Below are 17,424 nucleotides of genomic sequence, written 5' to 3'. Positions count from 1 at the left end.
TTTTCTTGGTAACAATTTGATTTCTTGGTCTTCGAAAAGACAGGTTACAGTCTCACGTTCGTCGGCCGAGGCTGAGTATCGCGCTGTGGCACATGCCGTTGCAGATACAATCTGGATTCAGCAGTTACTCTCCGAGCTACACATGCCTATTGAGCAGGCCACTATTGTCTACTGTGACAACATATCAGCAGTCTACATGACCAGCAATCCAGTTCAGCACAGACGCACAAAGCATATTGAGATTGATATTCATTTTGTTCGTGAAAAGGTGCTCTTGGTCAGGTTCGGGTGCTTCATGTTCCCTCTACGGCTCAGTTTGCTGACATTTTCACCAAGGCACTGCCTACTAAGCCGTTTCAAGATATCTGTTTCAGTCTTAACGTCGTCGAGCCTGCCGTTGATACTGCGGGGGGATGTTAGAGTAGTCATTATGGTATACGACTTCTAGTCCAAGTCAGTTTTGTACCCCTACCCCAAGTCGGTTTGTACCCTCTTATATACTCTTGTATGCCGCACCAAATCATCAACAAGCAATAGTTTTATTCAGCTTTCAGACCTCCCAGTAATCTTTTAATCTTACACGATGTTTCGTCCCAATTGAATTTATCAATAGTTGTTTCTGTCTAGAATCCTATTACAATCTCTTTCTTAATGTACATCAACAAGCAATCTCTGAATAATATGTCTTCCATTTTATCTGAGAGTCTTGTTTTGGTATATTAAAAGTTTATAGCGGCTAAGAAATCATAAGACATCATCTGAGCATTGGTTTGGTACGTCCGGTTTAAGTGATTAAAAAGAACTGATACATGTACAAAATTATTCGGCCAGAAAATAAGCATGAATGTAACGTACAACTTCACAAGCACACCATAGTGAACACTCAACACTCTCAATACAATAGTACAACTTTCCACAATACTCACTTCCCCATGAGGGAAGTTGTTCTGCTGTCGAGTCCCTCCCGTGAAGGGCAACCCGACGTCCGACAGCTCCATCTCCCACTAATTGCTGCCCGAAGGCCAAGGAAACGCAGGCTTATTCATCTATCGTGGTGAAGTTCCACGACTTTATCTGGTTCAGTTGGGTGAAGTTGCCAGTGGAACCTGCAAATACCAGATATATCTTGTCCTGCAGAAGCTGTGATAGATCAATGTAGATATCACCTTGGTAGACATACCGCCCACGGATGCTGTGTTGGACTAGAAATACTTGAAACAATTTCGATGTGCCATGGTACCTAATACTGACCCATACATCAGTCCCACTCGAGAGGATGATGGAAACATTACTAAGCGGGTACTGCCGAATAGATTTGATGCTGTTGATGTCGATGCCAATATGGTTGCCGTCAAGGTCATCCTCATAGCTCTTCCTCGTGTCAAACTCGACAGCTACTACTGGGTCCGTCTTCGTGCCATCTGTCGTGGCATTACATATGCCAAGCCATTGGCCACTGCTGTTGCTAGGCAACAATGGATTGTTTGTGAGCACAAATGCCATACCTTCTCCAGCCCCATTCTGACCGGGGAGGATGTTGAGCAGGAAATCAGTCCTGAACGAGGTGGGCGCCATGCGCTTGCTGTTCCACAGCTTGAGGGTCTCCCTTACATAGACCACTCTCATTGACTGGTGGCCCATGTTTCCGGTACTTGGGGTGATCTGCAAGGCACCATCTGCAATTGTTGAGCCTGGGCTGAAACTAAAATCATCCCTATTGATTGTGTTGAAGTTGGGATAAGTAAACTGCAAGCAATTGCAAGTTCTACTGCCTAGGGCTAGGACGACAACAGCTGCATAAGCTATATGGGAAAAGCTCAACATGCTATTGGTATTGGGCATTGTCATGCTAAATGGTTCCTATAGCTTCCTGCAACCTTCAATAATGAGGAGTATTTATATGATCCTTGTACTTTGAAACTTCTCATTATGGAGGAGGGGAGGAGTTGACAAAGTACATGGAAGAGACATAGTCAATGGGAATCGTTAGGATAATGCCTGGATAATATTTGTGCAGCTGCGGAGAAACAACGCAATGTTAGACTAAGAAGCGGTGCGGGCAAAATGTTGTGACATATGCTACTCCCAGCAATATGTTTGACTATGCGATTTCTCACCTTCTTTTCACAAGAGAGGGATGAAAAGAGGGACATCTGAGAGGAACAACAAGGTCTGTTTAACAAGCAGAACAATGACATTAACATAAAAAAACATGGATAGGTGGAAGAAAACTTATCCGTCACAGCATGATAGTGCCAGCTATGGACTTGGGTAGAAATCCCTTTCATCCAATAATTCTTTATATTGGATTCCTTGTCAATGCAGAACTTGTCTCCAGGAAAGCTCTTACAATTTACAAGTGTACCACATGATGTAGTCAAAGAAAACAAGTATTGTAACTCGACTCACTTAATATATATGTAAGTTATACTTCGACAAGACATGGCCAATGGGAATCATCATATACAGCCGGCAACAAGATGTTCAGAGTAATATGTTTGACTATGCAATCATCTCCCTTTTTTCCCCTAGCGACAAACTAAAAGAGGGGCTTATGGGAGGAATAACGAGGCTGTTGAACGAGTAAAACAATGTAACATACAAAAACGCTAAGAGGTAGAACAAATTGATCAGTGACAACTTGATGGTGTCATACCTCTTTCTTTTTTTGTGAGTGATGGTGCCATCCCTCAAGTAGTCTCCACTGGCATGTAATACTGTGGAACGTTGAACTTGATGATCTTATTCACGCGTTTGATTTGGACTTGGTGCTTTTGTTTCTGTCTTTTATGCTGGTGTGGAGATCTTGACAAAATTTTGATTGCCCTACACTTGGAGATGTTGTCTTCTAAACAATTTCTTAAGGGGATAAGTTCATGGTTTGGATCAGACTCAACTAGGCCTGATCTGCACTGCTCTTTATTCCATCATATGTTGTTTTACATGGTCTACCTATAGTCCTATATTCATATGATGAATTTGCAAAGTTGATATAGCCAAGGAAACTCTAGCATGGACTTGCACCGCAGCACCATTTACATGCTGCCTGCATTCCCGCACCAAATGTATGTTCCAACTTGCGTCAACAAATGATCAGAGGTGCACTGCACGGTACAAGGGAGGTAATTTTGGCTACTGTCTAGAGCCAACTAAGTAAAAAAGAGCATAAGAACCAGCTTGGTTAGACTACCTTAACACGTCGCGCAAATTCCTTGCTCATCTTGAAGACATCTCTTGAGGCCGACCATTCCAAAGTATCTGAAATTTTGCCTCAGATTGGAAAAAAAGAGAACAGACGATCTTCTGTCATAATATTTCTCAAGGCAGCTGGGTGGTACCTGGATGGAGTGTGCCACGTTCTTCCCAGGCACCTGAACAGAGGTGGTCCGCCTGCTTGCCATATACTCCCTCCGTCTCAAAATAAGTGACTCAACTTTGTACTAAAGTTAGTATAAAGTTGAGTCACTTATTTTGGGACGGAGGGAGTATATGATAAACAGTATTCCCACTTTCCAGCTTCTTGTTGAATCTTTGAATCCATTTCATGCAGGGAAGGTCTTTTCTGGACGGGTCCTGAAAGTTACCTACGTGCAAGCTCTCAGTCAGGTTCAGGTATCAATGCTTTTATTCTCTCCTCGGTTAATTAGTTCATCAGTGCTATCTGAAAAGAGAGAGAGATGAAGGAGTCCATCTTGGAGCCAAGAAACTGGAAAATCTATACAGGTAATAACAATGTAAAAAACACTAGACAAAGATTATGTATGATACTAGCTAGGATTTGGTCCTGCTCACTGTGGCAAATGTTCAGACTCACAAATGAATTGCCAAGTTTAAAATAAATACATCATCCATTCTCAAGCAGCTCCGAGCTTTTCTTGGAATAATATGGCATTCTTGATTAATTCATCTTCACTATATTTAGTTCATATGTCTATTATCATTCCAGACCCATTCAAGAATCAAGAGTCATCATGCATGACATCACAAACAACAGGACTAGTGCTGTTGAGCCAACTCAAACAGGGTAGCCAAATCAATCATGCAGTGGACATCAATCAACCACGCTGACAGACCGTATTCTTAGTTGGCATTCAGTCGTGTTGACAGACAAATATTGTGCATGTTCTCCAAGCTGCATCTCTATAAAGTGTACTGATTTCTCTCACCTGCATGCTTCTGTCAGTACAGGAGTGCACACCCCAATCAGAAAACTATGGTGCATTATGTACACTGTTTATATGCCTGCTTTAATTGTTTTGTCAGTCACCAAGTTGAATGGAAAAAGAGGATGTTCTTATTCACCACTTTTTAATTATTTGTTTATGGGCCATATTTATTTCTGACTTTTGGACCTGTTTGAAGTGCCCAGCAGTGAGATCGCAGCTAGCAAGGACGAGAAAAGAAGAAGAGATCACAGCAAAGTATAAAGAGAAGGATGGACATTTCAATTATTCTCTGGAATGAGCTCCATAAATTCTCAAAGGCGCTTCTGCTACAACGGGAGGATAGGAGGAGTCTCAGCTGGTGCTCGACCTGCTACAAGGAGGTGCCGTCTCCTTGGCTAAATGGTCGATAATTGTCTTTCAACCAAATAATTCAGACGTATACCAACACCCTGTGAACCTATTTAATCGGCAGAGCTGCTCCCTGCTGAAAAGCTTGTGTTGTTGCGATGTTCAGAGACATGGTAATACAAAATAATTTCATCCAAGATGGGCCATAGAGTTTGCACAAGTACTAGCTGCTTGCAGTTGCTACCATCTTCCCATTATTTCCAGGCTTGAGCCCAGTCCTGAAGAACATTAATTGCAGAATGAGGCAAAGCTCACAAACATAATGTTTGCATACAGGAACAAATAGATTGGAGAGACACTTTAAAAAGCTGTATCACTTTCAAGCATGAAAAGCTGTATCAGCTCCCGTCCAATCCCGGTTATGTACACAGGCATACAATGTTAACTACCTGACCTAGCAATTAACACCAAGGGGTTTAAGTAAGTATAAGCAAGCATGGTACGTACTAGACCAAATGCATCTTCAATCCTGGCTTTCATGATCTTCCAATCACAAAATAATCAGAACACGGCACATGATGCATCCACCTGCTTAATCATCAGGATTGCAGCCATTATAGGGAAGATCAGGAGCATGCGTTCATTAATAATCAGAGTTACAGCCATTACAGACAGTTAGTTTACAAGAAAAATCTAGTTCTTGATCTTCTAGATGTGAGCCAACAAGCTGTTACTTTACCTACTAACGGAAGGGCGGTTTGGGTGCACCAGCGAAGCCTCCTTGAACGCGCACACAACATCATGAAAGGCCCCATCAAGTCGGATCTCCTGGAGGTGCAACAGGTGCTCCATTCCGACTGGTATGGTGCCACCCCAATGCACCACACTGAGACAAAGGATTCGTAAGTTGGGCATAGCCCCTGCTTCGAACCCCAGGTACGCTGTAATGTCTTTCCGAGAACTACAATAAAAATACTCCAGAACTAGGAATAGTCCTGTGCCTAATATAGCTCTCTCAGCAGGGATTTTACCCGCTCCAAAGTTGAGGTAGACGAGGGAGGGAAGCTCTCCAAGAAGATGAATCTCCTCAGTTGACGTCTCCTCAACCTGCAGCTCAAGGACGCGCAGACAATGGAGACCATCCATCCATTTCGGAACTCTGCAGAACCACCATGTTCTCATGCAAAGTCGCTCCATATGTTGAAAAGGATTGGATAATGAGCCCAGCTGCAGGTTCTCACTCTCAAGATGGCAACCAAAGATGCGCAGACATTCGAGGTTACGGAGCTTTCCAATGGAGAAGGCCAAAGCATCAACTTTTTGCGTCCCCAAACTGAACTCTTTTTTCACACTCAGTTCCCTCAGATTGGTCAGCTCGCTGATATCCATAATATACTTCAGGGAGATCTTTTCCAGGTCAAACTCTCGCAGAGTGCGCAGTGATTTCATATTCTCGATACCTTCCGGCAGGTCTGTACAATTTGGAAGACCCAGATAGGACAGGCGGGGCAAATGAACTATATCTGAAGGGATGCTCTTTACCAGCCTGCATTTCTGTATGTCCAGTGTCTCCAAGTATACAAGCTTACCAAGTTCAGTAGGGAGCTCTATTTTCCCATAGACTCTAACCATCACACACCTCAGCTGAAACAGTTGGCTAATAGCAGTGAGGTCAACTATATCCTTTCCCCTAACAATGATGAGCACCATGAGATACTTGAACCACAAAAAAGGTGGTATGGGATTCTCAAACAATATAAATGATCGAACTTGTGGCAGTCTAGCAGCAATAGCCATATCATACTCATATGTTGCTCCACCAATAGCCATGGAGCTCAGGGATAATCTGCGAACATTCTACTTGCAGCCATGCATCAGTCTTGCCATGTCCTCAGAATTGTACGCCACACTTAGAAAATTGTCTTCTACACACTTGATTAGGATCAAATCAAGCATCATGTCATGTACTGTGCAAGACAACACCTCTCCATACTCAGTTTTTGATGGATGAATCATACTTCTATTGACGAGCTCATTGAAATAACTCCTGCCAATATCCTCCAAATCTGACCCATGCAAACTGCTGACGAAGCCTTCAGCTATCCATTGTCTAACCAGATGATCCCGCCATATAATGTGGTCCTCAGGATACATACCAAGGTACAAAAAACATGCCCGGAGATGAAGAGGAAGATGCGTGTAGCTAAGGTTTAATATGTTATTCATCTCTTTCAATGAAGGATTTGTGGCAGATTGGGCACCCAGAGATTTCCTTATGCTCTCCCAGTGTTTCCTTGACCTCACTTGAGTAGCTAATAGGCTAGCTATAGTGATAATTGCAAGAGGCAATCCGCCACACTTCTTCAGAATTTCAGCTGCAACGTCTTTAAGATAGGGTGGACAAACAACTTCAGACCCAAATACTCTGTTCGAGAATAACATTCTTGAATTCTGTTCATTGAGGGGCTTCATTGTGTAAATGCACTTACGGTCATTGTGACAGGCCACACTAGCCACATCTTCCACTCGTGTCGTTACTATTATTCTACTCCCATTTCCATTTTCTGGAAAAGCAAGACTAATAGTATTCCATGCTGATTGATCCCACAAGTCATCAAGTACAATAAGGTACCTGTTGAAATGTTTGCACAGGTTACATCGTATCAGAATATGACTAAGTTGAAGACACAAGCATCAAAAATTAAAATGGACTAGATGAAAGAAATATGTTGCTCATATGGCTAAGTTAGCATGATCACATAATATTCAAAACGGGATAACAATGCCTGGCCGAAGAACGTTCATTATCATTTGGTCAACTTATGCCTGTATATTGTAGTCACCTAGCATTCTTCACCTATGAGTATTCGGTCCTGTCTCTCAACCCCTACGAGTCTCTTCCAATAAACAACTAAGCAAGTTTTTACATTGAATGAAAAAACATACAAAACTTCAATCAATTGTTCCGAAGGTGTGTTTCTGCTCTAATGTTTTCTTTAAAATTTTGAATATCTACCACGAACGTACAAAACAACAAAACAACAAAACTTCCTACATGCATGGGCAAGCAACTCTAACCAAAATATGTACTAACCAATTACTTGCTACTTCAAATTGAAGATGAGCAGCCAATGCCAGTGGCTATAGGAAGTAAGTAATTACCTTTTATCTGCGAGATACTTCCTTAGCTCTTCAATGATGTCGTCAAACCCGCAATCATGAGAAGACACACTTATCCCAAGTTTCAATTGTAGGCGATTGAGAAGCACTCTCATATCAGGCTTCTGTGAAACTGAAATGAATGCCACACTCTTGAAATGCCCCCTGATCTTATCATATACCTGTTTGGAAAGTGTAGTTTTACCCAGACCTCCAAAACCAACAACAGACACAACCTTGAGTTTTTTCTGAGTATCCATCAACCAATTGGCAACCTCCTCCCTTGGGCCGTCAATGCCCACAAGGCTAGTTGCCTCCTGGTAGACCGCTGACAGCCGAGGGTCGACACCCACAAAGCTAGGCTTGCAATCATCAATCTTGTAGCTCTCACGTCGAGCATTTGCTTCTACCACAAGAGTCCTGAGCTCTTCCATCTGGATGGCAATCCTATGAAGCTCGCACAACCTCTTGTGAAGTTCAGCAGCCTCCCCGACGAAGCTTGCTTCAGCATTCTCACCTCCAAATTGGCGCATGAAGTCATCAATACAATTCTCCATGTCATAGGAGATCTCCCTGACATCATCCCTCCAATTTTTTACCACTGGAGCGAGCTCATCCATGAGCTCCAGCTGCTCAAGGACAGCGTTTATGGTGCTCAACTCCTTCTTGAGGAAGGACGCCTGCTTCCTCACCTCTTTGCGCTTAATGTACTCGTCGCCCATGAGCTTGGCAAGCTTGGCACTGAGGGTGCTCATCACCCCAGCCGCCACAGTCACTGTTGTTGCCTTCCCCTTACTCTCTAGGCTCACTTTGCCATCCTCCTGCTCTACCTCCAGCGCTGATGGCTGCAGTTCGGATGCTGCAGCGGAATCATCCATCAACTTCAATTCATCCACCAACTTGGAGGCAAAGCCTATCTGCAACAAAAATGAAAAGAAGGTCAGGACAAATCACTAAATAGTTAAATGGTGGATCATATACATTTACTATTGAGTAATTGTACCTGCCCTTCTGTCGAGGTAGCTACATCACTTGTAATAGACCAGTTTGAAATTTCCACATCACCCAGTATTCCACTAATGATAAACCATGTAGCAGGCCTATTCCTTGGGTCATAGTTCATGCATTTTATCCCTATCTCAGCACATACTTTTACTTGTTCCAGTGCTGTCTGGCTCTCTGATGTCCTGAACTTGTTCGTCCAACTTTCAACTATCTGCCAGTTTAACAGCCTAGTGAGTTACAAAAAAGCATGGCTTGCATTTTAGAAAAAGCACACCGCCGTATTGATTTAGGACTGGAGACCAAATGCAAGGATACTGCCACAAACAAAATTGAATTTCTCACTTGATCGATTTTAGTGTTAGTAATCTTTTGACACACATAATGACTCAGAAATCAGAACCATCTTTATTTTACGTTTCTTGCAAGATCAGTACAAAGACAACATTCAAATCTTGTCATTTGCAAATTCTACTGTTAACTAAATACTCTGATTGAATATGTGTTGCATTTCTGTTCAACAATATTGAGGTTTGTGCTAAGCATGTTGTCTATGATGTTGTTTCTTGGAACCTCATGTATAATATAATTACCTCCTTAACATTGGAGCAGTCCTTATGTCCCATAAGGATCTCCATTATTATAACTCCCAAACTATATATGTCTGTCTTGAAGGTGATTTCTCCCTTATTTATAAATTCTGGTGCCATATATCCCCTGCATAAAAAATAGTGCAGTTTGTACAATTAGTGAATAAAGTGTATGCGACAAAGTTGGTAGATGGCTGATAAAAACATCAAGTTCTCAAAGAAAATTGCTAGCCTACATCGTCCCATGCTTGTTTTCAGTGATAGCCCGACTCTTGCTTTCACTTAAGCGTCTTGATAGACCGAAATCCGTAATTCCGGGCAGCATGTTGTCATCCAATAGTACATTCTGAGGTTTGAGGTCCATGTGAATAATACGCTGCTTGTGAAGATAATGCACGCCTTCACAGACCCCCTTGATTATTTGATAACGTGTGATCCACTGAAATCGACAAGCTGCATCTGTGGAGAGTATTAAGTATAACAAATAGTTAGCACTATATATATGCGGAGAGATAGGCTGAACCACCCAAGCTCAAAAGGCTGATCTGATTTTACCGGGGAGATAGTCAGCAAGGCACCCTTTGGGCATGTACTCGAAGCAGAGCAGCCTATGCCGCACATCAGCCAAGACACGCTTCCCGTCATATGGCATCAGTACTTGCTGCGTCTCGGAGCAGTATCCGAGAAATCGCACGGTATTCTTGTGCCTGACCCCGGCAAGACAGGTGACCTCGCTTGCAAAATTCTTGTCCAGGATCTCGTACATCTCAAAGAGCTTCTTCACGGCGATAGTGCGACCACTTTGAAGCACTCCCTGCACCTCACATAGAACCGTGTCAGCTAGATTGTCTCCGGTAAATTAATTTCAGAGCGGAGGGTCGGCTTGCTTACCTTGTAAACCGCTCCGAACCCGCCGCTGCCCATTTCATTATCTTCAGAGAAGTTTCCTGTGATGGCCTTGAGAAGCGAGAAAGGCAGATCGACAGGATCCGCACTTTCGTCGAGCAACACTTTCTCGAGAGCAGCAAGTTCGTTGCCTTGGCCGCCGTCCGTCATCTCGGTTGTGGAAGTTAGGTGTTATTCTCCTGAAGCATGCATAATTAGTGTTGTTCATTAGCCGTCCGTTCAAATTAGGAGAAAACTTGGACCTACTATTATTCAGTTGCCTGGAAAATAAACAGGTTCAAAAAGTCGACTGAAACCAATACAGTACTATGTTTTTTGGGGCAATTGAAGAACTAGCGATTGCAGAAAAAATTAGTATATCTATATGAAGTCTGAAGTCGATCTAAAAAGTCTGAAAGAGACTGATGGGCCTTTTCTCTCGATTATTGCAAAAAGAAAAACACATCTATGTGTTTTTTTTATCTATGTGAAACAATATCTGAAAGAGACGTCGATCTGAAATGTCTGAAATAGACGGGCGGACGGGCTTTTCCCCCTGTATTAGTGAGCAACCAAAAAAAAAGCATCGAAGAAAAAGGGATCCCCTGATTAGATCTATGGAGGATACGGATCTAGTACTAACTAACCAACCAGGGGATGAGTCCCCATTTATCACCATCTTCGACTCACGGTAGGTACCTTTCTCTGCCGGGGAAGCGGCGCCGCGGACCAGGGATGGATAAGAACCTGACGGGAAGAGTACTTCGCCGGAGAAGTACTTCCGGGGAGGGTGGGGGCTTGAGAGGCGGAATGCGGAGGGGGGGAAGGCCGTGCCCACAATGGAGGCTTGACCTTTTTGTTTTTGTTTTCGAGGGACAATGGAGGCTTGACCTGGAGGGAGTCTGCGGGCGAAGACTTCACATCCGCGTTTGTCTACCTTTCCGTGATGCCCCTGAGCCAAATGCTCGTCTCCGGGTGCATCTTACTACTACTAGTTTTCAAATAATTACCAACACCGTTAAACCAACAGTAATCCGGGTTTCCTAAAAGAATATATAATCCCGGCTTGGACTCAATTGATTCTTTGCTTTTCAAAGCAATATCCACCCTACAACTAGAAAAAGAGGATATATATATATATATATATATATAACAGGAAATATTTGATTTGCTGAAAGAACTCGCCCACGAATATACTATGTCTGTTTTGCCAAAATATAGACTCACTGGCACTATCTGAATTACGTGCAAATGTCCAGACACAAATGAATGGCCAGCTCTTTATGAATGTAAAACTGTTACATGCATCTGACTGAGAGTGATTGTTGCAGATGCTTACAAACTGCCGTGATCCAACGCAGACCATAAACCGGAGTTTCAGTAAGTGAAAACACCCCATTCAACTGAGTTAACGATGCAGTTTCAGGAAATTGCATGTTGTTCGAGCAACGGACAACGTACGTCATGATCTCCACAACACTCCGGGTTATCTCTGTCAATACTGAGAACTCTTGCGTATTCGACTTCTTCACCTTCATGCCCCAAACAGAAAACCATGATGTACAACACTAGGTACACCATGTATAAGCTCTCTTTTTCCCCGGGTACAGATTTTGTTTTGCCATTCAAGTATGCTGTTTACTTCCCAAAGAAAAGCTTCCAGCATATTTTTTTGCAGAACTGCATCAGTACATTCTGTTGAAATTTCCTTTTGCCATAGAAGTATTGTACACAGAAAAAAAAGAAGAAGAAAAAGTCAAGCATCTAAACGAATGTTCCGAAACAGAGTAACACAATATTGCTTCATCCAACAGTCTTGAGCTCAGTCCTGAAGGGACATTGCAGGATGAGGCAAAACTCTTGTGTACGTTTCAAAAAAATTAATTAGGTGCCAGCTAGCACCAGTTAACTGACATGAGTGACCGTTTGAAAGAGAAATAGCGTATGTACGCATCCATAGAGCTTTGCCTTTTCTTAATTATTGGATCGCATGATTAAACATCGAAAGTAGATTCCTTTGTTTAATCAAAGGTGGGTGCAGGGTGGGGAGATCAAGGTCAGAAGAGTGCCTAAGAGTCCAACAAGAACGCTGAGTTAATTAACGATGATGACCTCGATCGGGTTGTCATTGACCAAGATGCAAACATAAGTTAATTATTAGTTGTTCTGATCGAGTCGAGCATACATTCATAATATACTCCAAGCTTAGCTAGCAACAGCATAATTTATCCATCTGTTAGCCATGGCAGCTACTCCCAATCTTCATAGTTCTTATTAGTAGTACACTACACTCCGGCTAGTCCGTGCATCTTTCTCGATCCAGATCTAGCTAGTCCCAATCCCATCGTAACTTCAGATCCAGGTCGAGCTAGAATCTCAGGCTGATTTCAAAAAGGCGTACGATAAGGTTAAGTTGCCATTTTTACAACAGGCCTTCTGTATGAAGGGTTTTGATACCGCTTGGACGAAGCATGTAGAATCCTTTGGACAAAAAGGCACTGTCAGGATGGAAGGAATCAATCACACTATATTCATTCCATGTACAGGTTACACATATATATACACAGGTTTACAACAGTGGATGCGCTAGATGAGGGAGTCGTGCGTAACAGACGCACGCCCTGCAAGCGACGTGGGCGCGTGGACGTTGGAGTGCAGGACCCGGTCAGGTTGGCGTGATAGGCGTCTTCCAACAGCCCCCCCAAGCCGAAACGGGGTCTTCGATGACGTTGAGGCTGGAGCGAAAGTCAGTGAAGACGCTGGTAGGCAACCCCTTGGTGAAGACGTCGGCGAACTGGCACATGCAGAACGCGGACGTCGCCAAAAGCAACGTGATCGCGCACAAAATGAAGATCGATCTCCACATGTTTTATGCGCTGGTGTTGTACCGGGTTGGAGGAGAGGTACGTCGCCGAAATGTTGTCGCAGTAGACGACGGTGGCGCGCTCCGGCGGGCGCCCAATCTCCTGCAGGAGCTGCCGGAGCCAGCACGATTCGGCGACCGCGTTGGCGACGACCCTGTACTCGGCCTCCGCGCTCGAGCGGGACACCGTGGTCTGTCTCTTCGAAGACCAAGGCACGAGGTTGTCGCCGAGGTACATGCATTAGCCGGACGTCGACCGACGAGTGTCGGGACACCCGGCCCAATCGGCGTCAGTGTAGGCGATCAGCTGTGATGAGGCCGACGGGCGGAGATGAAGACCGAGATGCGCGGTGCTGCGTAAATAGCGCAGGATGCGCTTAAGGAGAGCGACGTGCGGCGTGCGAGGCTAGTGCGGACGAGGCAGACCTGCTGTACGGCGTAGGCGATGTCTAGACGCGTGAGTGTGAGGTATTGGAGAGCGCCGGCGCGACTGCGGAAGAGCGACGGATCAGGAGCGGGATCGCCAGCAGTAGCGGAGAGCTTAGCTTTAGTGTCGACGGGAGTGGCGATAGGCTTGCAGTTGAGCATAGAGGCGCGGTCGAGTATCTCGAGAGTGTATTGGTGTTGCGAGAGGAGCAGGCCAGAAGCGCTACGGTGGACACACTAGTAGGAAAAGGGGCTTTTACCCCGGTTTGTAAGGGCCTTTTGTCCCGGTTTTCGAACCGGGACTAAAGGGTCGTTACTAAAGCCCTAACCCTTTAGTCCTGGTTCTTACACGAACCGGGACAGAAGGTCCTCCACGTGGCCACTGCTGCCAGCCCAGGCAGGGGGCCTTTGGTCCCGGTTGGTGCCACCAACCGGGACCAATAGGCAGGGCCTTTTGTCCCGGTTGGTGTCACCAACCGGGACCAATACGCATCCACGCGTCAGCATTTCAGGGGCTGGGTTTTTGTTTTTGTTTTTGAAAGGAAGGGAGTTGGGGGTTTTGGGGGGTTAAATTAGGTGTTTCATATATTGTGTTAGCTAGCTAATTAATAGAGAGAAGTGTCCTCTTTTATCTCCGTGCTTGGTCGACGCTACGTACTATATACGTATGGAGAGGACTAGACACGCTAGCTAGTAAGCAAATGAAGGAAACAGAAAATCGTCATGAACATATGCATACAGAGAGAAATGATATCGACCACCTCTCCTTCTCCGAGAGATTGGTCGAACAACAAATTCTTGTATATCTATCTAACACTACCGGCTACATATATACAATAATTATCTCTTACAATATAATCTCCTAATTAAATTGTAAGAACACAGGGTCCACATAGTATTCTCCGTTTTCAGCGATCACGTGATCAAGGAAGAATGCCGCCAATTCCTCTTGAATTGCTCGCATACGATCTTCTGTTAGGAGTTCATCCCGCATCCGAAACATCTAATTTGAAGAAGGGGGTCAATACATATATATATGAATAAATGAAACTCGACACAAATGATGGTAATAAAATAAAATTGTGAATATTATTGCTTACGCACTTCATATTGTTCGTCAGAGTAGCTCCGCTCACAGGTCGTGTGGCGGATAGACTCGCAAACGTAGTATCCACAGAAATTATTCCCTTGTTCCTGCCACAACCACTTTACAAGAAATAGAGGTCAATCTAACTGATAAGCAAGCATACTAAATGGTATTGATGAAACTAGCGCTTGAATCACTAGGAGATGTGCGGAACATGCTACTGTAGTACTTACTTTCGGGTGTCTAAATTGCAGCTTCTTCGGCAGTCCCGGAGCTTTTGTGGTGAATTTTCTTCAAACCCAACAAACAAAGAAAACAATTACTTGATATCAGGAAATGAACAAAGTTGCTGATATGGTGGATAATGATCGATTTAACTTACTTCTCGAGCATTTGAGTCATGTTTGCATAGTCCTGGGGATCTTTTCGTCTCGAGTCTAAGACGGTTACTACTCCCTACTCAAGCTTAATCTCTAGGAGAATATAGTGTAAGCTGCGCATGCATGCATAAGTCATCAATTACATTACCATAACCTGGACTAATAAGGGAAGCCGAATATGCACAAGACAGTAACACTCACTTGAAGTTGTAAGGAAAGAGTATTATATCTTTGTTTTGATTTAATACCAACGATCGTAGCAAGTTGGCCTCGGCTTCTTTGACATGTTTTTCAACCGTATATGCATCTATGAGGTTTGTGTTAATGAACCCAATATCACCGATTTGTCTTTTCTTCAATTCGGCGATCTTCAATCTGCATAATATAGTGAGGATAATTATAAATACATGCAATGAAAGAGCTGACCTATATAGAGAGACTTAATGACAGAAGTAGTACTACTTACAGATAGTAGCAAGTGATCGTTGTTTTATCGAGGGCCTTTTGATTGAAAAACTGGAAGAACTCCTCAAATGGAACATTCAGCAGTTCAATTCCAACGAGGTCATGCTCCGGTTTAACTCTCAGCGTCAAAGTATTCATCCCATCAGACTCTCTGCAGGTTTTCATGTACCAATCATGTAATCTTCGCATCATCGTTGTTAGAGATCTTTCATCTTTGACGAGAGGCTTCACGTAATGGTATTTGTGTTCGTCCATCTCCATGATTTCATAATGTACATCGTCGGGCAGGTAATCTCCAAGACTGCTATAACCGGCCACCATCCTCGGATCATTAGCGACGATGTCTTTAGACACCTTGAGCGGGGGGCACGATTGGTTCGCTTGTTCGCCGAGCTGGGCAATTTTTTTCCCAGCTCGTCGTTCTTTTAACCTTTGATCACTGACAGTACTTCCCGACCGCTCCGCTTCGACAAATGTCTTTGCAATAATGCGCTCATAGTTGCCTTTCGGCGGAGACTTTGGTGGTATGGACGGTCTATATTTATACCCCCTCTCGACCGTGATAACTTATACCACGGGAGCACCCCCCGGCCCTCTCGCTCGACCAAAACTCTCGAGGACACCCAAACCCTAGAAAAAAACGATGTCGGTCTCCTACCCCCTCCCGCCGCGCCCCTACGCTTGAAGCGTTGCCGAGGCCACCCCAAACCCGGAATAAGCTAGGTCTACGTTTGCACTAACCACCTGCTGTCATGTTTGTGTAATAATTGCCATGTTGTAATATTTGCAGAAACAATGGAGCACGGACGAGACGAGCAAGCAGAAGAGGTGTTGGGGGACATAATCTTAGCCGGAGGTGATATCTTGTCGTATCTTAACGACAATGATGGTCTGGAAGAACAGGGTGAAGAAGCAGGCTACGGTGATCGAAGAGTGGAGGAGGAAAGACATGATTATGATGGCTCCGGTGACCCAATGCTGGTGCAAGTAGGAGCCCGTGGTGACAGCTCCAGTGACCGAACAGAGTCCGGCCAGGTAAATATATTAGTTAAGCCTGTGCTGACTAGCTAATTGATGCATTCATTGTTTTGGTATGTACACATATTAATTAACACTCGTCTTTCTTCTTTTTTCTAGCCCTCCGGATCGAGCACAACTTCGGTAAAGAGACGAGGCCCGAAGAGAAAGTTGCGCTCAGATGAAAGGTTTGAGATCACAGCAATCGCGCGCGACGGCCAACCGATTGAACCCATCCGGACAAAGGATGCATTTGCTGCTCAGTGCGGGGTTCTAGTTAGGGACAAGATCCCGATCAGCATCCACCAATGGTATAAGCCTAAGAAGGAAGACCCTGAGGTGTCTTATGTCAATGATATGCAGAAAGATGATCTTTGGACTGAGCTGAAGGCAAATTTCACCCTACTGCCAGAGGAGGATCCGGAGAAGCCAGTTAAAGAGCAATTAATCAAGTCTCATGCTCTTAAGAAGATGGCAGACCTATTCAGGAGGTGGAAGAATGAGCTGAAAACGTTTGTCGACAAAGAAGAGACACCAGAATTCATCGGCCGGTATGAGAAGATCAGAGATCACTGGCCCGCATTTGTGGCCCACAAGACATCGGAAAAGAGTAAGAAGATGTCAGCGACAAACAAGAAGAATGCTGCGAAGAAGAAGCTTCACCATCGCACGGGGTCAGGTGGCTACCTCAAAGCCCGGCCTAAGTGGGCCAAGGCTGAAAATGATCTGCTTGAAAAAGGGATCGAACCACAGACAATGAACTGGACAGACCGTTGCCGGACTTGGTTCTTCGGGGCTGGCGGAACCTTGGACCCTGTATCAGGGAGGTGCGTTTGGACGAACGAGCTTTTGAGAATACCAGTCAAGAAGATTCAGCAATATATCGATGCAGCGCAGCAAGGGACGTTCGTTCCAGACACAGAGAACGACGAGCTCACAATGGCCCTCAGGAATCCTGAGCACCCTGGACGGACACAAGGCACGCCAGGCTCCGTTCCGTGCAAGGCTGGTTTTCCGGACGCGGGCGGTTACAAAA

The 17,424-nt window shown here is 44.4% G+C and overlaps 1 protein-coding gene and 1 pseudogene across 1 annotated transcript; both read right to left on the bottom strand.

Annotated features, from left to right (window-relative positions):
• Nucleotides 1–759: 759 nt before the first annotated feature.
• LOC109785465 (probable L-type lectin-domain containing receptor kinase S.5) lies at nucleotides 760–1,887 on the bottom strand. The gene has a single exon (XM_045230913.2). It carries the CDS (start codon nucleotides 1,846–1,848, stop codon nucleotides 1,039–1,041), a length of 810 nt encoding a protein of 269 aa, XP_045086848.1. The 5' UTR covers nucleotides 1,849–1,887; the 3' UTR covers nucleotides 760–1,038.
• A 2,103-nt stretch (nucleotides 1,888–3,990) lies between these two features.
• LOC109785466 (disease resistance protein RGA5-like) lies at nucleotides 3,991–11,269 on the bottom strand (annotated as a pseudogene).
• Nucleotides 11,270–17,424: the final 6,155 nt, after the last annotated feature.

The sequence above is a fragment of the Aegilops tauschii genome, chromosome 7 (genome assembly GCF_002575655.3).
Source record: "Aegilops tauschii subsp. strangulata cultivar AL8/78 chromosome 7, Aet v6.0, whole genome shotgun sequence".
NCBI lineage: Eukaryota > Viridiplantae > Streptophyta > Magnoliopsida > Poales > Poaceae > Aegilops > Aegilops tauschii.
Note: the sequence above shows the minus strand (reverse complement) of the source record. Positions and strands in the feature narration are given on the sequence as shown.